The 23,964-nt window shown below is 38.1% G+C and overlaps 1 protein-coding gene across 1 annotated transcript in view; it reads right to left on the bottom strand.

Moving 5' to 3' along the window:
• The window catches only part of LOC149289944 (utrophin-like), a 233,397-nt gene that overhangs the window by 27,328 nt on the left and 182,105 nt on the right, over positions 1 to 23,964 (bottom strand). The window contains 6 exon segments of the mRNA XM_089490156.1: positions 1,282 to 1,483; positions 4,707 to 4,781; positions 5,650 to 5,711; positions 16,517 to 16,577; positions 17,042 to 17,120; positions 19,643 to 19,789. Of these exon segments, the coding sequence (XP_089346282.1) occupies positions 1,282 to 1,483; positions 4,707 to 4,781; positions 5,650 to 5,711; positions 16,517 to 16,577; positions 17,042 to 17,120; positions 19,643 to 19,789 (626 nt within the window).

The following is a 23,964-nucleotide window of genomic DNA, read 5'->3' as shown; positions in this document are numbered from 1 at the left end:
TGCCTACAGTGTATGAGAATCTTCCACTGTTCATGTTGGGTTACGTGGTAAACTGCTGCTCTGTAAATATTGGCACTAACATAATATATATCCAGGGCGGCCACAGGGGTTACACAGATTACCATCCTTCCTCACGCACACGCATACTAAAGTACACGCATGTTACTTACACACAGTAACATGCTTATTTACACACCCACAACCTGTTGGCTCAGGAGAGGGTAGGATGGTGCTAGTTCTTCGGCTCAATCAAGGTCCTCACGCTATACCTGCTACGAAATAATTTCTTAAACCGGTGCACAGGCTCAACGAGTTGGGTCTGAGGAAATGCGTCTTGCAGGATCAGCCCAGCGGTATGCCTTGGGGCAGTGGAGCTGGTGTCTACTACCACGGGGTCAGGTAATTTATGTTACATGATCCTTCTGGGCACTTCAGTTACTGGGCACCTGTGTGCCATGCAAGTACACACTCTAACATGCTAACATATGCATGCTTACACTAACATGTACTTATACATGCTCACTCTCGCATTAACACACACACTCACATACTCATGCTAACACACACATACTCAGTCATGCTAACACACACTCCCTGTTTCACACAATGACAGATACACAAACTCGAGTGATAGAGGTCTCAGGGTCATAGTGTAGCGAGCTATGCATATATGAATGTTACTTTGCTGTGCTAGTTCACGTGCTTGTCAAATTGCTGTTTGATCCATGACAAAACAGGTGGAATATGACCATAATTAGTTTGGTCAAGGCCAGAAGCTTTTAATGTATTTGGATCTATAGGAACAACTAAATTCACTAGCTTAGGGAAATATTAATTCCGTAGTAACCCAGTCACCCATTCTTGTAGACAGAAATAAATTAGTACAAGCTATTGTGTTGCATGTCTCAGTACTTTCTAAATAAGCTGACCCTGAGACTTAAATATGAACCCATTCATAGTCCATCACAAAGATCCTACTGTAGTGCCTCACCAGAGGTGTTAATAGCATGGTTCCAATGTTTCTATTACTTGTCAAGGTGTAAAGATATTCTGAATTAAGTCAAATATACTCATGCTTGGATTTCATCTCTGTTATACCAATAAGAAAAGAATGTTCAGATATCATTTAACACGAGCACAGTATGAGGGGTCAGTCCTAGACAGTTTGTCTCAGGTAATTTGCACATTTACTCTTATACTGGAGTAAAAGTCTTGAGAGTCGAGGTCAAACTATGACAGTTGCAGCTATAGATACATAAATCATTTGAGAGTTTAACTTACGTGTCATACACATTAAGCAGCCAATTAAGGCACATGTCTACACAGAGAGGGACGTTCACCAGTTCCTTGTGTTTCTGTTCCAGGCCATCATAGGCTGTGGTGAGGAGGCTGATGACTTCAGGAATCGAGAGAAGTTGATTGTTCTGATTCATTTCATGCTGTTTGAAAACACTGTGTGTGGTACTAAGCTCCAGAAGATCCACTAGTCAGAGAAAAACAAAGAGGCAAATTAGCACATCACAATTTGCACCAAGTATGATATATTAATATGAACCAAATCATTTTAGCATTTATCTTGGGGATTTTCCTGTTTTACAAACACTTTGGTGGCAGACAACCAAATATTTAACCAGTTATGTAATCATGCAAATATGTAATTTAGAAAATGTGGGGGTCTCTGGGCCCAAACACATACTGCCAAATAAAAGCACTAATTTAGAATGTGTTAGTCTGCAAAGGGTTAATGCGATGAAACCACTATCCGGAATGATAATGCACAGCCTAGCTTATGTCACATTAGAGAAGGTGTGAAGTAAGTGTGAAGGTGATGTCATTCATAATGACACACTTCAATGTCTGTATAAGGATTTCAGCAGGGAACCAGAGCAGTTTTCTGGCACATCGTGTTACGCTCGGGGACGCTGTGCGTGGCCGGGACGGCATCGGCCGGGCAGACTGTTTTGGCTCAGTGTCAGCTCTGAATTAAAATCACAAAAGTCACTCAGTTATGGTAATGGTATTTGACAAGTGAAGGGAAAGCCATAAATCATTACACTTCTACAAGGAAAAGCAGGCGGACGACAAGGGCACAATGCTTGGCAGAACTTGCGAGCTGGGCATTGGCTTCGTCTGAACATATTAAAGCACTATAGAGGTTTTCTCAGTCAATTAAGCAATGTTACCTGTTGTATTCCTAACTCCCAACCTTTCAGTTTTAGGCGGTGTGGCAGGAGTAGTTATGTGACATTCTGACCTGTTGACAGCTGTTTATGTAACATTTAGAAGAAGATTATGGTATTTCATGTAAGCAGTTTAATTTATACGCATATTTTGCTGTTAAGCACGCATTACTGTGACTTTTAGGGCTGCAGAACACAGCAATTCACTCATACTTTCCAAACATTTCGAGCTCCTGGGATAAAGGGACATCAGGGGAGGAAAGAGGGACAAAGGGACTTGATTACAAAAGAGGGACAATGTAGGTGACTTTAATGCATATAATAACTCAATGGTCCACTGGTCCCCCTTTCAAACCCTTGGTGGCATATATATATATATATATATATATATATATATATATAAAGCACTTTCAAAAGATGGTCAGCACTCCAGGTATTTAAATTAACAATTTCTCTTTATTCAAAGTCAAGTCGACTGAAGTGAGTTTGTGTGTGCTGAAATCGGCGTGTCAATGCCGTTAGTGAGCATGTGTGTGATAACACCGCACATACCCGGAAGTGCAGTGTAGCATTATTGTGTTCCGGTTACTATAGTAACATAGTTTATTCAGTTTGCGCACAATCAGTAATGTTTTTAAAGTGATCAGTAAGTGAATAAAGAGAAATGTTTAATCTAAAGACCTGGAGTGCTGACCATCTTTTGAATATGGAAACTGCTGGTTACTAGCACCAGGCTTGGGAAATTTGGAATGGTGTGCAATGAACTTTGTGAGTAAATATATATATATATATATATTTGTCTCCTCTGCCCCTAGCTCCTCGATTTGCAGGTGGGGGACACGATAAATAAGTCACTATCTGCCATATCTAGCTAGATGGGTTGACTGCCAGAAACACCTAGGCTATAGAAATGCGGTTTAAATCAAAAGGCTTTGAAAGACTTAATTTATTTTGATGTTACACAAAAGAGTCTGTGAAGAGCCTGTTTTTTTAGTATATTGTGTCTATATGTTATTAAACTATTTTAGCAGTTTCATAAAATGTATCTCAAAATCCCGAGACATTTAAAGTGTCAGTGTATTGAATTACAGGAAAACGATTCTCTTTAATGGACAAATTACACTTCAGAGTTTTAGTTTTTTTTTTCAATTTTAAATAAGATTGTTGACAAATAATTTTCCGGTAAATAACATCATAGGAAGACACAGATAGACTACAGGGAAACATAATATAAAACCTAGTGTATATAAATGAAGTTATTACATTGATAAGATCAGGTAACATAGTTTTTTATTGACTTTCTTGATTGTTTTGTAAGCAAACATATAACCAGTCATACTATGAAATCAGATTCCTGCTTTTGTATACATCCCCTGAGATATTATAGGTATTATAAAGGAATATCAGCTCCCAGTGACATTTAAAGCTAACATTTTAAGATCAGCCTCTATGAGAACTAAATATGCAGGCTTTTTAATGGTGACGATAACACAGGTGAGCAGACTCTTGAACCCTCAAACAATTAAAATAATTGAAATCTCTTGTCAAGGTTGGCGATTCATAAAAAATAATAAAGTTACTGAGTTAAGAGTACAATTTTCACGCAAAATCCCACTTTGATGAATACGCGTCTGAGTCATTCGGGTTATTAGCAATTTAATGCAGTGGAATAGAACATTGTATGTTAGTGTCTGTGAAGGTATGTTTACCATATTCTCCAGATATTCCACTGGGATTTTAGAATACAAGTCGTGATCCAACGAGTTGAGGGTGGTCCTTGGCTCAGTCCATCCTATACCCAGTTGAGCAAACTCACTGAAAACATAACGTGCCTTTCCAGACCTTCTGCGTACCTTACTCGCCTGCTGGCTCTCTTTTACCATATGTTTCCATCTGAAGAAGAGGCCTCTGAGGTTCTGAAAGCTTATGAACTTTAAATTTTTAAGCTGACCAAATAAAAGGCATCAAATGTGGCTAAAGACTCAATTTTCTCTTGGGCTAATATGACTATATCCATATGAAGACAAATTAGGAGAGCTTCGGGATAGTATATAGTTGTATATATTATTATCAAATATAATAATAATGCTTAGTACAGTAATACAGGTTTAGTCAAATATGGACCTCCAGTGTCCAAAATAAGGTCTATTGCCTGCTATGAAGCTCTTTCACGAGTATATTAAAACATTGGACCACATATGGAGGAAATGGAATAGAGATATGTGCTGAGGGCTCAATGCCCCCCTGAGCTAGATATCCAGAAGCATGCTGCCCACACCAATCCCACTATTAAGAGGAGAGGGAAGGATAGTTTCACCACGGTAGACCTGCAGTCACACAATAATGTTCAGTGTTATTTCAGTTAAATGCTACACGTATGGGTTCAGGGACAGATGAGTGTATTGCTAGGATTATGTTTGAAAAATAGGATTATTAATACTTGGTAGATCATGAGTTTCGAAAAAGATGTTTTTATTGGAGAACGGCAGGTACAATGTACATTTTACATTTTGTTTCTGTACTTACAGCACAGTGCTTTCTGCAGTCTTCTAATTTTCATTGCAGTGCGATAGGCAGAGAACCTCACATTGTTTAAGTCACCTGAAGTATGTTGAAAAATAAATTAGACATAATAACGTTTTTAATTATACATAAAAATATAACATATCACTATAACCATGGTTGGCCCAAGGGTTTCTGATGCCCTTGCCTCCTGCATGCACTTTTCTTACCAACAAGTACATAGCGACCACACTCCCTCACCAACTTACACCTAAGAGAGCCTCCTAGGTATAATGAGGCTAGTCCTGAATATAACGCACTTTTTGGTCATTTTTTATGTAGCATGTTAATATATGTTATGGTACTTTAATATGCATTCTTAATTGATAGATCTGTATTGATAGATCTGTATTAATGTCCCTCAATTGATGGATCTGTATCAATAGATCTGTAATAATGTCACTTTATTGATGGAAATTTATTTATGTCCCTTTAAGAGCCACTAACCATAGCAGTATGGTAGCCTGTGCCAGTTTGGGGCAAAATAAGGCAAATAAATGCTTATCAGGAATGATGTACTTTAAAAGAATACTTTAAGTTTTCCATGTCATTAAACATTATAGAATAACGTTTTGGTATATGAACGTGTGAAATCATCATCTGATGGTTTAGCTAGGTCTGCGTCACATAAAAAAACCCAAAAACTAAGATTTATTTTAAGTCCATTATATATTTTAACATCCTTATACCTGTTAATCAAAACATTTCACCACCTGCCTCAACAGCAAATACATAATTCTTACATGCCACGTAAAGGCAATGTTAGACGAAAACACTCCAAATGTTACTTAAGCCTACATATTAAAAACCCTACTATCCGCTATAAGAAAAGACGCATTGCTGCAATAAAAAAAGTATTATGGACAGCTTGATGTTTTACAAGCCGCATATTGAAGTATTCACTTACCTAATGACTGGAAAAGTTCTGTCATCTTTGGATGGTCCCAGCAAGTGGTTTGCGTTTGATGACTACAAAAAAGTAAATAAAAAAGAAAATCCCAAACTTCAGTCAATTCAGCTTTAATGCATAAGAACATTTAGATCATTAAAGGCGACCCCTTAATGGGTGAATGGGAATTATTCCTTCATGCAGTGTCCTAAACACATTAAATATTCAGAAAAAAAGACTTAAATATAATCACATTATGTCATTTTGCGTATTTTAATGAAACAAACCACAGAGAGGACTAGGCTGTTCAAACTGAATCTCTACAGAAATGTATCTGGTAAAATACATGGGTGTGAGCCAGAGGCTAAAAAGGATTAGAAAACAACATTTTCACTCCATGATTTTTTCTTTTAGTTTTCGATTAAGATCTAAATATGAATATTTATTGGACAAGATAAGGCGGAGTTAAGGCACAACACATTAAAAACCAAAAATAAATATTAGCTCTGGTGTAATGTTAAGAAATGCTCGATCTCCCATAATCCCAAAATAAAAAGTATCATTACAAAAAGGGGCAAAGAACTAGTTCACATGATAATAACGAGTGGCCCACATTTCCTGTCTTTATTTTACATACATATTGAACTTTACATTTTACAAACTCTAATTTTTCGTTTTTATTAATTCTCAAGTGAATTTGGCACAGATAAATTAGTTAACCTTAACACGTTCCTCCCATTAAATGTGATACTATCTTAAGTGACATGAACATATTTGCCAAAACCATAAACATTAATGTCAAAATATATACAAGCCCAGACCACTCTGCTAGCATAAACAAATTGGTTTCAGAAATATTAGTATGATTATGGCCCACAAGGACCAAACTGACACCCCTGGTTTAAACCATAAGGGAAGACTAATGCAGCAGTAGTAATGCAGCATGCTTTTCTTCAAATGTGCTAATTTATATGACATTTGATGGAAAAGCTATTATATTCATGCAATTTTCCTTCTGGTTAAAGGAAAATGAGGCATATTGTTCAAATCTTGTACAAGGATATTGAAAATCAAGATTTTTATGTCACAAGAACTGATAACTATCCTTTCTATGTATACTTGCTCGAGTACACAGAATAATCCTTGTTTCCTTTTGGAAGCTTCAAAGGAATGTAGCTATATATATATATATATATATATATATAATCAAATCCAAATGGCTGGGTGATACGATCTTCATCTAAGTTACAAAAATGAGCAAACATAACCTGTTTTAACTAATAACATTATTGTACTTATCTATATTGAATTCATCATTCAAACATTCAGTGTGGGTTGAAAAAAGCATGTGAATCCCTTCCCTAATTATTTCAACAAAAGCTAATTGGAGTCAGGAGTTGGAAAACCTGGAGTCCAATCAATGAAACAGGATTGGTGTGTTACAGACCTACTGCGACATAAACACTCAACCATTTTGAGTTTGCTATTTGCATCTGCTGATGTGGACTATGCCTCACATAAAAGAAATCTCAGAAGACCTACAATCAAGAATTGCTGATTTTCATAAAGCTAGTAAAGATTACAAAGAAAGAAGAGCAGAAGAGCTATCTAGTACTGCTTACATATGAGCTAAAATGGGGATCTGTACTGCAAAAGCACAGCCCTCCATTAATTTGACAGTTTCCCCAACCGGCCCTAATGGCCACAAAAGCAGGACAGTGGGGCAGCTATGTCAGACAGCAACACCATGTTCAAAAATTGCATCTCTTCCTCGCAAACTGGTATGGTGGAAACATGTGGAAAACACTTTAAACTGTACTATAAAATGTTTCTGAAATAATTAATATGTGATGCATTTCAGGACAATCTAGTATGGCATATTAATTGAACATTTTGCCACTAAGTGTAGAAAGAAATAAATAAAATAAAAATAAATGTTGCTTTGAAGTACTGAAAGCTCTTACAAATTTGATATATCTTTCATTTCACTCCTACATGCTGGCTTCTCCTTTGATGTTTGTGAATGTATTTGTTTCATAACATCACTGAAGTAAAAACTTAAGTTTAATAACTTTAGAAGGCATGATGGTCCGCGTGAAAATATTGCAGTATAAGATGCTCAGGGAAATCACATTTTTGATTTCCACTTCCAACTTCAAACTTCTATGAGGAATTACAGAAAATTCCTCTAATAATTCTCTCAAATGGCTTCACGCAGAAGCCAAGTCTCCTGGGCATACTTGATATTCAAGATGATCGATAGTATTAAGAAATAGGTGAGTAGCTCTTCAGGCAGAATCGTAACTAAATGATCTACGTATTTTTATATTAACATAAAAATTGGCACACATTCAAATTAAGTCTTTTACATAATAAAAGCACTGCAACACATTATGGTTAATGCTATACGAACAAAGCAAAAATACACGCCAGTTTTATATCAAATATATTTTTTAACCTAATCTACAGCATACATTTCAATGTTTACATTTTTCTTTGCACTCTACACAACTCACAGCCATCACAGGATAGTAATTCAGACTGGATTGATCACATTTGAAGAAACACTCACCGAAAGCTGTCATTCATGTTTGTTTTTTTTATTATTTTTACAATTGTTTTGGAATTTTTGTGTGGAAAAGTATGTTAACGTGAAATGAGTCGCTGAGACAAACCCATCATATTTCCAGCCAGTGACTGAACAATTTTATAATGAAGTTATATATTTAAGGAATCTTGGTCCATCCAAGAAGGTAAGAAGCCAATGGAATTCAGATGTGGCACTGCTAATACTGGTTCCTTGCCACCAAGTGAACAAAAAAAAACATACACACAAAAACATTGTTTGTGTTGTCTGCAAGTATTGTTTGGATATAGGCAAACAACTTAGATTTGCCCACTAGCACTACAGTGGAGAAGACAACTCTTGTGAAGAGCTGGGCCAAGCCAGGCACACAGCTCAAGCCAACATTGGGTTTTCCAGCTACACCGGCATATCTGGAAGGTTGAAGCCAACAATTAGAAGAACAAAATTCTGCATGGCTAACCTTGTGTCCTCCACACTACCCACAAGTCCAAGTAAATATTCCAGGCTAAGCAAATATCTGGTGTGCTATATAAGAAATTCTGTCTATGAAGCATATTTAGGGCATCAGTAATGTGGTCCCCAAGATTCAACTGCACAACAGCAAGGTTGAAAAACAATTCTGCACAATGTAGCTTTTTTTCTTAATTTGTAAGTCTGCAAAACTTTCTGTGTGATACTTAAATTATTTTTTAGTAATGTCAGATTTCTTTATTTCGTTCACAGCCAGGAGATAAATTATATAAACTGAATTGGAAGCTTATTAAAACGTTTTACCCATTGAAAAATAAATGCCACTCAAAAGATTCATTATTAATGTAACCTTGGACAAAAAAAAAAGAAAAACATCTTTTAACCGGGAATCTTAATTACTTTCTCAGCATGACTACCACTGACCACAGCCGGCCACTCCAATTTACTGGTCACTCAAGAACTAAAATAGTTTCAAGTCAGATAGCATTTTTGTTTGCTTACTGAGCATAATGTTCCACAGAGAAATTATCTATAAATAATTTGAGTAGATGTTGAAATGTGATTAAAGCCACCAGCAGATTAATCGCCAATAAGTGTCTAGCATTCAAGACTTACTTTCAAATAGGTAGGATTCAAGTCAGGGAATTAACATGAATAAATGCATCACTCTTTGCCGACAATGATTTCGATGAAAGATCAATATTATTTAGAAGTAATGTATAATACCGATGTGCGTCATCTTTGAACAAAAATTTCCAGAAATCATGTTTTGATTCAGTTTCTAGAATATTAATTGTTTAAGAAACACCTGATGGGGTTAACAATTGTTTCTAGTTAGACAAGACATGGTCCTTCATAATGCACACTACTTGTCCATGTCCCTATCTGCGGTGCTAAGGAAGTGAATTGGTGGGACCTGTGACGAAACCCTCCACGAAACCCTCCATCACTGGGACCACTGGAGAGGCCTATTGACTATGGGCCCTGGGTTTGTGGCTACCCCCCAGCAGTATCATCTCATCACTGGCTGAGGGGATGATCTCCGGCAGACAGCCAGGATCTGCCACCAGGGAGTGACCACCATTGTTTCAGTTTAATGTTGTATAAATCAGTCTCCCCCCTATTGTATTGTTAATCTCATTACTGCCCCTGTTGTCTCTGGGAGGCAGATTAAGGGTGCGGTTTGTGTCCCAATATCTTGTTTTATGTAAATGTGTGTTTTGCTAGATAAATCCAGCCCTGTGTGTCCAAAATAAATCAGTCTTCGTTTGGTTTTACCCTACACTGAGTCTCGGCTAGTGACTGGGGAACCGGGGAAAGTGTGGTGTCCCAGGCTAAGGGAGCACAAGACAGCGGAGGCAGTCGGTCGGACTAGCCAGCTCTGTGACAGGACCTTTTTACTGGGCTGCTGGGTTGAGGAAAATGAACATCATGGGTATCCTGTGAAGTAGGTTTGAGGGATTTACATTTTATATTACAGAAGGAGTGGATTTAGGTGTTACTTATTTTTTTCCCCACAGAAATATAGAACTCAATTGTTAGCAAGATCAGTCACAAAAATTTTCAGTTTCCATTCTGCCATAGATTAACCTTCTGTGTGACATCCCAATACCTACAGCAGATCAGTTGAAAAGAATTGATTGTCGGTCAGGACTTGATGGATGGAGTATAGTACAGTACAAGAGAGTTATTGCACGATTTGAGAATCAATCGAATACTAGGGACAAAATGCAAGAAAACTTTGAGGACACGAATAAAAAGTGTGCAGAGCATCTAAACCAGAAAACAATTTACACATTAGATCACGAAACACAAATTATCTTAATTATGTTTTAGTGATTCAATCCCTCCTCCGCACAAGGGATTTGGCCAGATCATATCATATACATGTTGTGAATATAAATAGATCGACCATTGTTTCACAAGTCTTTGATATGATGGTTAATCTGTTTATACCCAAGCTGTGTTTATTATATTACACTTGATAAAGACACAGTGGGGAATGAAACGTTGCCTGCTAATGCAAAAACATTAAAAAGGCACAGATTAGGAGTCGTAGAAAACATTGGTTTCTATAATGTGGGGGACATGGTGGAGCCTACCTATGTGTGCCTTGTTCTACGTTTTAGAGCTCTGTTCATGTTTTTCATGTAAATTGCCCTGTTTGAGACTTGTGTCCCGGAATAGTCCCCCCGAAAGCCTTCTAAAGGTAAAATATATTTTAAAATAATTAGGTATTTTGTTTATCTACCATAAAATGTTTTCACTATAATCGCCATAGTAAAAATCCAAACCAATTAATTTTAGTCGCTGTCACGTCTTAATTTTATAGTACCATAACAAAAGTGAAGAGATTGACAAAGTATATATATATATATATATATATATATATATATATATATACACATACATACACACACACCAGTATATATATATAATTTTTTTTCTGCATATTTCCTGATATTTTTTTACACCAAATACAATGTGCAATTTCTGCTTGTTTGTATGTAAACGACTAGAATAGTAAAAAAAAAAAAAAATCACTGAATTTCATTAGTGAAGCATATGGACGCTTAATGCAGCTAAGAAATGCATGCTGCAGGTACCAAAGCAACACTTACTCCGCACATCACGCCAACATCAAATGAAGCTTGATTATTTGTTTAATTGTTATTTTCATCATCACATCAAGAGAATTCACTCTGGGAATGCTCAGCGCGAATCAACATGCAATCTGTTAATCAGGTAATGCATATGTATTAGTACTGTTAGGATGCAAATTACAATCGTAGCTAACAAACTAGGATGATTACAGCATTATCCAACCTAAGCATGGTATATTTCATGGCTAAAGCCAAAACATGGGTGCAGGATATATGGAAGAATCGTATATATCTTGTATTGATGCTCATTCTGCATATACAAACAATCAGATCATGGATACAATGCAATAGATGTCTTAGGGAAATTGAAGCTTTTGATAAAATGACATTCATGGTCGCATCCAAATTTAGGGTGTCAATGTGCTATTGTGTTTTATATGCTGGTTTATTTAATGCACTATGCAGAAAGGCTATCCATACCATATAAATACACCAGTTGAATGCCTAGGGTACTAAGGCACTGCCATGAGGTTCTCTGTTAAGGTAGCAAGCAGTTGCGTGCAGGAGAAGGCCACCAGCATCGTTGTTTGCGCAGGGTACTAAATGGCCTCTGGCTGGCTCTCTGCACAGCTTTAAATGATGATCATTTCATGGCTGATATGGCAATGTTCAATCGCATCAGCCCTCTTCAATAACTGCTAAGCTTCAGTTACTTGCCTTTCTTGAAGAAACACTGGAGGTTTCATCACTGTCAATGTCAACATTATTGATCTTGAGAAGAAGCAAAGAAAACTTGAAGAGATTTCTTTGAGAAAAAAACGCTACGTTGTAAAATGTAAATATCCTCTGAGCCAGCGATATTAAAAGGTAGGCGCTAAATGTAGGGCTTTGGTGGAGGATGCAGTGGGAAGACACTAATAATCCAGACTGGCAGACATTCTAGATCAGTTCTCTCTAAAAGAAAAACATCTGACTCCATCAGTTATTATAAAGCTGGTCTTCTGACATGATCCTGCACCAGCAAAGTCAGAGGATTATTCTCGCCTAAGGTAGCAGGTTTTATGGGGGAGGCAACAGCAATACCACGAACTGAGCACCAAGCACACTGCCCCAGCACACTGTTTATTTAAAGGGCTGACTGGATGATCAGAGACCTCCCTTTTAACAGGTCCATTTACATGATGTATAGTACACCACTAGGCACAGCCTCTATCGTATGCGCATCCTAAAGAGACAAGAGTTCCGGGATATGATGTCATATACCATGGCTGAACAGAGAGTGGAAGATATGAGTGATGGGTAGGCTTCATCGCAGTGGGCATAGGGCAACCTCATGCCTAAAACTTGATACAACAGATTTTTTGACCAGAAACCCCTGCTACACAGTTGAACCATTTGTGTTATTTACGAAGGTTTCATTACTTTCATTTTTATGGGCAAGATTAATATTTTTTATTGATGCTCACTTTTTCACATATTACCCAACAGCAAAAAGATATTTATTAGCTAATCAATAATTTACTAAACTGCATCAGGATTGCAACCTGCGGCACAACAGTTTAATGCTATAAATAGTAAATCATTAGACAGTAAAAGTTAAAAAAGAAAAACAGACAAAAAACACAAACTGTGTTTATCCTGAACAACTATTTTCAAAGCATTTGGTATTTTGCAATCCTAGTAAACCATGGTTTATTTGAAGTATTTTACTATAATGCAATTTCTTCTACATACAAGTATTTCTAACAAAGCAACAGCTCTCCTTATCTACGAATATAACAGATTCTCACTTTGTCAGAAAAACACAGAGCATTATGGGTCAAGGATTGAGGCTTTCTTGACTAAAGCTTTTCTGTTACCTCTCCAGGCCAAAGACAATGTACAGCCTTCTGCTATAAATCTAAGTCAAAGGATAATAAGTACCGTATTGGCTCGAATATAGGCCGCACTTTTTCCCCCCACTTTAAGTCTTTAAAGTGGGGGTGCGGCCTATATTCAGGGTCTAGCGCCTGCCGGGCAGGCAGCGGGGTTAGGATACAGATCCCCCGCAGTGGTGCAGGGGACCTGCATCCTACTCCCCGATACGCTTAGACAGCCTCCCCTGCCAGCACTTTCCACGGGGGGGGTGCCGGCACGGGAGGTTGTCTAAGCGCATCGCGCAGACGTTCACCGGCAGCGGCGATGCGCGTATACAGCCCCCGCTGCCGGCACATCTGCACGATGTGCTTTAACAATCTGCCTTGCCGGGAATTCCCACGGGGGGAGTCCCGGCAAGGGAGATTGTTAAAGCACATCGTGCAGACGTGCCAGCTCCGGAAGTTGAATACGTACTGCGTAGCTGTGCCCCGCCGGCCCTGCAAGACCCCGGGGAGTCTGCACCAGTAAGTCTAGGGGGGGGGACCTCTTGGGGGCAGAGTGGCAGCATATCTCAGGGGGGGATAGAGTAACAGCATATCTCGGGGGGGCAGAGTGGCAGCATGTCTGGGGAGGGCAGAGTGGCAGCATGTCTGGGGAGGGCAGAGTGGCAGCATGTCTGGGGAGGGCAGAGTGGCAGCATGCCTGGGGAGGGCAGAGTGGCAGCATGCCTGGGGAGGGCAAAGTGGCAGCATATCTCGCGGGGGCAGAGTGGCAGCATGTCTGTTCCACTAAGTGGGTTTTTTTTTACTAAGAATTTTTTTTCTAAATTTTCTATTTTGTTCTAAAATATAAGCCTTAGTACTGTATGCTTCTTGTACATCGTTAACAGTTTAATACATTAGCATTCCACTGAAACGTATAACTGGTTGTTCGATGTTCATCAAGCTGAACTTCTGTCCAATGGAACTTAAACACTGTTTCACTTTTATCTGTGACCAGTTGTTTGGTTGTTAGACATTAACTGGTTACTACACTTGTATATAACTGGGAACACTTATTGTGCTTCTTCGGCTACAAAAAAGGCATGCACAGATACTAAGCTAACATAAAATCTTAATAACTTGATACACAGGATCTGCCAAAACAATGGCTACACTATTTAGAAGAACCATAGTGCATAGGGTCATACGCCTTGTACAGGTGACTAGCACAGAGTTTGAAGCCTGTTTCTAACTGGTGACATAACATCTGCTTGATGTTGTATTCAAGTTACACTGCACGTGTACATTTGTTCACAAATAAATCAAACCATAAATATTTCATTTTAATTCCAAAAAACAGTGAATGAGAAGTAACTTGCACATCGTCAGTCTGAATCACCCTAGCCATACCAGATGGTGGCTGTCAGCCACCGTCAGAAGCCAGCACTGCCCAACCTACAGTCTAATGTGCAGATCAAAGCGGGTAATTGGGAAAGTATGGGTAATTGGGGAATATTTTGTATCGAGTCATTCAACAGAACATTATACAAGTTTTTTGCTTTTAGTTTTCTTTTAAGTGAAAAGAGAATTCAGGGTTGTGAGTCAATTTCACTCTCCGGCAGGAGAAAGAAAATCACTAAAGTATGTTTTAATTCCACCTTTTAGCTTTGGTTCTGGATTCCTTCTAATACACCAGACACAATGTTTTCTTTGCCTAGCAGCCCAATACAGCTATTGACATCTATTTTATTTTCTGTGGCCACTACACCAGATGCGGCTTTCTCTGTGTCTTACATTGTTGCCTTGTAGTGCAAAGGATTCTGGGGTTAGATTAATGAAGCATTACAATGACAGCACACTCGTCCTTTAGCTTTCATTAGCATGAAAAAGAATGAAGGCTCGCCTCTGTGAAAACCCGTAATGCTTTCCACGTCTTTGAATACAAGCAGGTCACTTCTGGAATACATATCCTACATGGCTAAGATTCCTATCAAATAATAACATTGCCATTAACAAGGTTAGGCAGGGCTCCAGAGACCTTAGCTTAGTAGATAGAAGACTTTGACCTTGAAAAAGGCATACTTTGCAGCCCTGGCCATCCGCATAACACCGCACTTATATACAGGACAATTAATAAAGCATTTTAAGTGTCTACATCATGTAGTCCACACTCTTGTCTAATGAGCAGGCTAATTGGCTAACATTTCTTTTTGAAATGTTATGAAAGCAGGGGGGTGGAACAGATAGAATAATGCTAGATGGCTTAGTACTCTTCCTTATTACTATGCAGTTTCATGTCAGGACACAGGGACTGCAAAAGTCCTTTACTTCGCTGTGGTATTACATATTTCAGTCTGACGTACATCACAAAACAATGTGCAGTTTCTGTATAATTGCCTGTTTCATAGATATACAGAACTAAAGTGTGTAAGGAGGGTTGTGATGTTAGATATAATGGGGGTTAGATAAAAAAAAGTGATTCAGATGCAGTTCCATAAGTCATCACAGCAATCAATTGAATATTCCTGTTGTTTGGACTATGCCATTTGTTTCTATGGTGATAAAATAAAAAAAATCACTTTATTTACTAGTATTTGTAAGATGCATGTCTACATATTCCCCAAGGCCAATTTACCACCACTTGTCAAGGTATCATTAATTCCTTTCCATCATGTCATTGTTTATTCTCACCCTACTTTGTGACATGTATACTATATGTGGGTGTATATATTATACATTATATATATTACATTACGTGGGTCTATGTATCAGTTGGAAGTTCTACATACAGTACTATCCTCACTAGCATTTTTATATAATGAAATATACCATACACAGATCCATGCACATAGGCTACATGCTAACACACCATTCTTACCTGTTCCCAGAGCCTGGATATATTGGCGGGTCTTCATTATAAGAGCTTTTAAAGAAATCACTTCTAATTATGAGAATTCAAATTCATTACAACTTTTCTTCCACATCTGGAAGGTTCATACATCTAAAGAGTAGAAATGCCTCCCTATGACACCTACATCTATCTCCACTTGTCATAAACTATGGAAAAAATGGCACTTTTTCTTTCACATACGGTACTTCAGGGGTTAGGTTGCCATAATGGTCATTCGGTTGTTTTCTTAGTGTTATTATTGTCTATAGTAATATACTTACTACATGGTAACCCTGTTCTGGAGATGTAATGTTTTTGAATGTACTACGCCGTGTCTCCAGCGTGCCTTTAAAAAAATAGGTCTGTATTATAACTTGAATTTTGCTGTTCTAATGTTTTACCAAATTTCTTATGGATGATATTCTCAGAATCTGGACCAGTGTTTGTTTAAAGTTGACGTTCAGAAGTGTGTTTATTTAAGCAAAAAATGTCTTACTTGATATAATAGGGCACTTTGTTTAGTGACACAGATCGCTGCCATGGAAGCTGTACTGAAGCTGTGAAAACAAAGGAAAAAGCTAATTAGGCCCTAGTCGCAAAACTCAGACGAAAGGAAACAAGTGTTTTTACCATAAGATATTTGACAAAATATGGGTGAAAAATAATTTTAGTCCTTTTTACACATCGATAAAGATGATGTTGGCAACCTAACATAATATTTGATGTAACTGTGTGAACTGTGTGAACCGTATGCAGCAGTGTTCACCACATACCACCATGTAGTCGGGCCATCTTTATACCTAGTGGGTCACGGGGCAAGTCTACCCTTGATCCCCCCCCCACCAGCCCACACATGCCTGAGTGTTTGGGAGGTGGAGGCCATTTGTACAGACCCATAATGCTTCCTTCTTTGCAGTATGCTAGTCTATAGTCCCTTTGCCAGGAAAATACATGGGATGCTTTTAGAATCTGTATCCTATCTCGTAAAATTCTATTTAATGTAAGAACAGCTGCAACTTACTGGAAAGGAAGTGTTGAGAGGCAGGTCCAAAATCTCGATGTGCTTCTTGAAGTTGTTTCAGTCTCTCTTCAACAGCTGCCTGTAAAATGAGGTGCACTTAATATGGATGGTACGTATCCTTCCTGGAGGACATCATGGCAGAGTTTTATCACTAATAATAATAAAGCTAAAACAATTATAATAACATTATCACAAGACCGATCTTACAAATGTATTCTATCATTGCCCAAGAGAAATGCCAGGCTCAGTGGTGGTATACATTAGCTACTACTAATGTGGCAGCATGTCACAATATAACCAATGTATGCCATAACTGGTGTTGAATTACAAACTTTTGATATTAAAAGAGTAATATTAAAAACTTGATACATGGGAACTTCCATCTACCAACCCTCTACAGACCCTTCTTGAAAAGAACCATTATGTTTAGGCTCACACAGCTTTTACAGGTGGCTGGCATGAAGCCTGAAGGCAGGAGCTGGCTGATGCCAGAACATATGCTTGCTTGTATTCAAGTTTGTACATGAATATGTAATTGTAAATTTGCACATGAATACGTAATTGTACTTTTTTATAGGCAGTGAGTGAGTAGTCACTCATAGCATCTTCTGCCTGAATCACATTAGTCATACCAGGCTTTGATGTCACACACCAGAAGAAGTACAGATCAAAGAAGATCCTGAAATGATGATCACAAACTGAGATCACTTATTTTAAAAAGTGAGAGGTAATACTGAATATTCTACATAAAATCAATTTATAAGCAGCGGTACATTACACATTTGCAAAAGGCTTGTTTGTATTACAGAAGAACATTTGGGTTGTTATAGACTTTGTGGCTAGAACAAACTTCACTGCACAAACCTGTATGGAAAAGGAGAATTCAGGGCTGTGAGTCAATGTCACTCTCCAGCAGGAGAACAAATGCCTAAAGTATGTTTCAATTTCTCCTTTTAGCTTTGGTAGTCGGTGGCAAGGCTCCTTCTAATACAACCTTCAAGAATAGGAAGGTTAGGTAGAAGGGTTGAACTTGATGGACTTAGGTCTATTTTCAACCTTATGAACAGGGCCAGCCCTAACAATGGAGCACTTTGCCGCCCCAAGCGCTTTTTTTTAGCGGAGGAGAGAGAGGGGCGCCGAGTGGTTTTCGCTTACCAAGTTGTCAGTACCCGCTCGGCGCCCCTCTCTCTCCTCTGCGAGCCCTCTAGCTCGGTCTCGGCTTGTAATGCTAAGTGACTGAAGTGATGTCAATTTCCGGCGCTCAGCATTACAAGCCGGCAGCGTGATAGAGCAGGGAGACTCGCCGCAGGACTGTTTAAAGTTTAGTACAAAGGGGGGGGGATAATGGCATCGACAAACTTTAAAATGCCGCCCCCCCTGGCGACGGCATTATGTCTTGGGCCGGCCCTGCTTATGAACAATGTAACTATGTAACATGACATAAGTGCTTTCTTTGAATTTGAAAATGAATTGTGAGTCTGGCCAATACAACTATTGAAACTTATTTTATTTTCTGTAGCCAATTAAAATTACAATATTATGAAATCTTACCACTGAGATACAATAATATTTTGCATGGGCATATGTTCATTTTAAGATATAATCAGCAAAAATGCATCTTTTAAATATCAAGGACTACATAACTTCCTAGATGTTGTTCCTTTAAGGCTCATATATTCGCCATGCACTTTACACTGTAAAAATATTGTACATGTGAAGATTTCACCTTTTACATGTTTGATAAAACTAATAAAATGTGCAGTCCGAATTCTATCTTGGTGGAAAACGGGCTGATTTTTTTGTTTACATTTCAAAATACTTTTAGAATTTAATTTTTTTGGAAAGACCGCGGTGTGAGAATAGCGGTCCTTTGCAAAGTCAGCATTTCGCACGGGACACACTGTCGACCCCGAGAAAAGTGGATTTGTTCTAATCAACATTTTGCATGGGTGGCAATAATGGAGATTTTTGTTTCTGGTGCCAACATTTCACAGCTCTCAATAACCGCAACATGATTTATGGAGTTACTAGACTGCTTACAAATTGCATCCAATATATGTATTACAGAGGTGCTAGGGAGCAAGAGATAAATACATAAAGATTACAAATGGGGAGACTCAAAGAATTTCCTTCTAGCCCTGCTGGAGAGCTAACAAAACTGTTTTATCACACTGAAGGTCAGCATTTGTCAAGCCACCTGCAATTCACATTAGAAAACAACACTAATAAATATTAATGAGGGAGCTCTGGTCTCATTTCTCATGTTAAAAACTGTCTGTAACATATTGTTCAGATTATACATTGAGCTAAATATTTTTTTTTTAAGTATTAAATGGTAGAATGTCTGGGTCTTAATCTCTCGTATGGACCAAGGAAGGTCCATGGAGAAAATAACAATCACATTAGCTCTACCATAAAGCAACCAGCAAATACAGTACAAAATGGTCTGTATATATATATATATATTGTATAATTTAAACATAAAAGGAAACAAGTTTGTTTTAAGATAACTGTGAATACTTTCTCGGTAGGTAAAGGACTAAGCACCTTATTACAGTCATTGAATTGCTGATTGTTTCCATCTGTTTAATTAAAGTGTACCTGTAGAAGCTTCCACCGTATGTTGAGGTCATCTAACTGACGAGACGACTTTGCAGACAACTGAATATCAAGAGTAGAGAGCTGACTAGCCACATCATTCACTGTCCTTACTTTCGAGCTGATGGGAGAGATTTCGTCTCCAAATGCCTGTCAGAGGAAAAAAAAAAGAGAGTAATAATATAAAACCTTACAATGCAACAAAAAAGTGAAATGTCAATTTTTTTTTAAATTTTAACTTTTTTGTTCTCTGTATTTTGCACTAGCCTTCTACACAATACAAGCACAGACACCCAATGATGTGCAATTAACACTTGCTCATTCATACGCTGAATAAAAAAAACAAATATTATAATATAAACATTATGAAAAACAAAAAAAAGAAAACAGCACAATGTTTTTGAAAACGTATTTTTAATCTGATATTAGTGATAAAACAATGGTGGGAGTTCCCCTAACGTTAAATATTGCATTGGACATTCTATGTGCTCTAATTTTTTTTAACCTTTTGTGGTTTATAATTTTATATTGATAATTTACAGTGAATTTATATTTTGGACTGTTTTCTGCAAAATTTGAGCATCCGGTTCAATGGAAGATGCCTGCAGAATGGCCTCAAACAAAAGCTTCCCTATTTACCGAATCTGCATAATTATTTACTCGCATCATACAGTACATGAAAAGGATTTCTCATTGTGCTCTGTATCCTAATAAAGTGCTTTTTACTACTTTTTTCCCCCTAAAATACTATTTTACAGAAATAGTTCTTTTTCAAACAAAAGCAGTCATTTTCAAACTAAAGAAATGATTATATTACGATCAATACAAACTGTGTCACAGTTTAATCAGTTAAGCTTCTGATTTATATGTTTTTAAAACGAGTTAAATTTTTTTTAACAGCTGGCCATTTGTGGAAAATGTTATGTTTTTCAGGTATTATTTCTGCCTCAAGATAGATTTCCATTATTTAAAAATCAACAAATATAAAAAAATATATAATAAAAGTGAATTCAGGTATGCATTGTGTCCCTATAAGTGCGAGAGCAGTATATTAGGATGAGGGTAATATTGTGTATCTTATGCCAAGGCCACAGTTTGATCCTGGTGGAAATGTAATTTCTCTTCTTTGAAAGGGAAGGATCAAGACATTTGTCATGTGTCATAAAAAGCATTCACTTCACACCAGTCCTTGCAGCTGACGCAAGTGGTTTCACACAACATCAAACCAACTGTGGCTAATTCCTCCCTAATGGTTATTCATCTCACCTTACTTACTAATCATGTCTTATTTTGTTTCCTAAAAGGCAGAAGGGTGCTAATGAAACATTGGGTGCTGTCGCTGGCGCTTGCCTTTTTGTTCTTGCTTTAATTCCAATTACTAGACTATACTGTATATAGGTTTGCTGGTATGTGTAATATATTATAAAGTTATGTATCATGAGATAATACATATTTTTTTGCATGTTCCAAAAGAAAGCCCTACTAGTCCCAAAAAAGGACATATATTTTATGTGAGTACATGAACAGAGGAAAGAGGAACCTCGATAAAACAACATATGGTAAAAATGGAAACAAAATCAGTATTTATGGTACTAAAACCCCTCAGTGCTCAAAGAGTTAAGTAGGGCTGAAACTAATCGATAAAATCGATAATAATCGATAATTAAAATCGTTGACGATTTTCATTATCGATTAGTCGAATCGATTTTTATCGATTATAAAAAGTTTTTTTCAGAGCAAATGCTCTGAAAAACTCCTCTCCTTATATAATCCGACCTCAAACAGAGATCGGATTATAACACTAGAATCCAGATCCCCCGCAACGCTGCAGGGGACCTGGATTCCCCTCGCTGTCGGCCGGTCTCCCACTTCCGTCTCTCTATGGGAGGAGGGAGGAGGCAAAGTGGTGTATGGGAGGGGGAGGAGCCAGAGTGGTGTATGGGAGGGGGGAGGATGCAGAGTGATGTATGGGAGGGGGGAGGATGCAGAGTGGTGTATGGGAGGGGGAGGAGGCAAAGTGGTGTATGGGAGGGGGGAGGAGGCAGAGTGGAGTATGGGAGGGGGAGGAGGCAGAATGGAGTATGGGAGGGGGGAGGAGGCAGAGTGGAGTATGGGAGGGGGAGGAGGCAGAGTGGAGTATGGGAGGGGGAGGAGGCAGAGTGGTGTATGGGAGGGGGAGGAGGCAGAGTGGTATATGGGTGAGTTATAGTGGTGTATGGGGGGTATAATGAATTTAAGGGTAGCAAAGTGGTGTATGGGGGTGTAATGAATTTCAGGGAGGCAGAATGGCATATCTGGGGGAGGTAGAGTGGTGTATAGGGGGAGGTAGAGTGGTGTATGGGGGGTATAATGAATTTCAGAGTGGCATATCTGGGGGAGGCAGAGTGGTGAATCAGGGAGTATAATGAATTTCAGGGTGGTGCAGGGCATTTATGGGGGGCGGAGTGGCATATCAGGGTGCACAGTGGCATATAGGGAGGTATAAGGCATAAATGGGGGCGAGTGGCATATTGGAAGTTATAAGGCATATAGGGGGTATAAGGCATATCGATATTAGGCATATCAGGGGGGCATAAGACATATCTGGGGGTAAAAGGTATATCAGGGGGCTCAGTTGCATATCACTGGCATATACGGAGTATAAGGCATATCGGCGGCACAGTGGCATATCAGGGGGCACAGTGGAATCTCTGGCATACAGGAGGTATAAGGCATATATGGGGGCAGAGTGGCAAGCTGGGGGTCAGATGTGCATAACTGGGGGCAGTTTGGTAAATAAAAGAAAATATAAACAAGGCTTTTTTCTCATAGTTTTTATTAAATATGAAAAATAGTTAACATATGAATTAATATTTACTAATAACTTTGCATTAAAACCTAGTTTGAGAAACACTGTGTTTGGGTTCTTGTAGCTTTTATTATTATGTCAGTAAAATAAGAAGGTGAATAGAGAGAGGCCATTGCAATAAATAGATGAAAGTGTAAATTGTACGTTTTTTATTACATTATTTTAATGGAAAAAATAATCGGCCAACTAATCGATTATTAAAATAATCGTTAGTTGCAGCCCTAGAGTTAAGATGCATTCTCTAAAAAGGTTAAAAAAAAGTAAATAAATAAAAGGTCTAACCTTAAGGAGAAGCTGCAGCTAAATGGCAAACAGTTGCAGGGTGGGGTAAGGGGCAAATGCAGAATCCCCCCATGCAAAGGGGGACACCATATAAATTTAAAGGGACCACTCAGCTATCATAAACCATGAAGTGCATATAATGGTTGGGGTGTCCCTTTAAACACGGACATCAAATAAAAATTACAATAATGTTGTAAATTCTTTTCATACCTGGATACATTCTTGGTTTAATCTCAGATGTGGCAATTCCATCATAAAGAGAAACGCAATAGATTCTGTTTTCTATAATGTGCAGTTTTATCATTTGCTGTTTTGGTTTTAGACATATTTAGAGACCGGAGACATAAATCTTTTTTTTTTTTCTCTGATAGCTTTGCTTGCGCGCTGCTGGGTAACCTAAATCTATATTTAATTACCGATTCCCCCAAAGGAGATCCATAGATTTTGAGAACCTATGTAAATGTGCGCTAGCTTTCCATGAGATAATTGCAGTATAGTAAGACTGTTGCTGCTGCCGCTTGAAGAGACAAAGCATAAAATGAACACGCTTTAAAATGTACCTTCAGAAGCACATTTAAGCAGATGGTTAGATATTCATGCTTGGGGGTCAATCGTTTGCATGGCCTCAATCTAATTGAACACATAATTTTGATGAAATGTATTAAGATGATAAATTATGCCTAAGGCCATTAAACAACTCAGTAATTTTACTTTAATTAATTGTTCATATAAACTGTAATTGGAGGCTATAATTGCACATGACAGTGCCTGTTTCTACATTACATCACATAAGCCAACCTCGGCTTGCCATAAATATCGGAGGTCAGCAGTGATGTAACATGAGAGAGTGTCCATAAAATTAGAAGACATTAATAGGTTTTTGATGTAAGGCTCTGTGTATACAGTAAATCATTTCTTAAAGGGGTAATTATGTCCACTTTTTCAAGTTAAGGTGAAGTGAAGCTAATAGTATTTAAGTGAAATGAAGAGTGTTTCAATGAGGTGGCTGGCCATCTAACATCACGAACAGCATCAGCACAAGTGCATGCACGAGAACTGAGCAGTCTCCTGTTCCGAGTGGCAGGATTCCGAATTGAACCCATTGGTTCCTAGACGTCCTAGAAGGCCAATGTGTCAGGTTTATTTAAGATGCCCTCGCTATGCCTTCAGTATACAACTCCATATAATAGTGCGT

This window comes from Sceloporus occidentalis, unplaced genomic scaffold (genome assembly GCF_023333645.1).
Source record: "Sceloporus occidentalis isolate IW3139 unplaced genomic scaffold, rSceOcc1.0.p SCAF_42, whole genome shotgun sequence".
NCBI lineage: Eukaryota > Metazoa > Chordata > Lepidosauria > Squamata > Phrynosomatidae > Sceloporus > Sceloporus occidentalis.
Note: the sequence above shows the minus strand (reverse complement) of the source record. Positions and strands in the feature narration are given on the sequence as shown.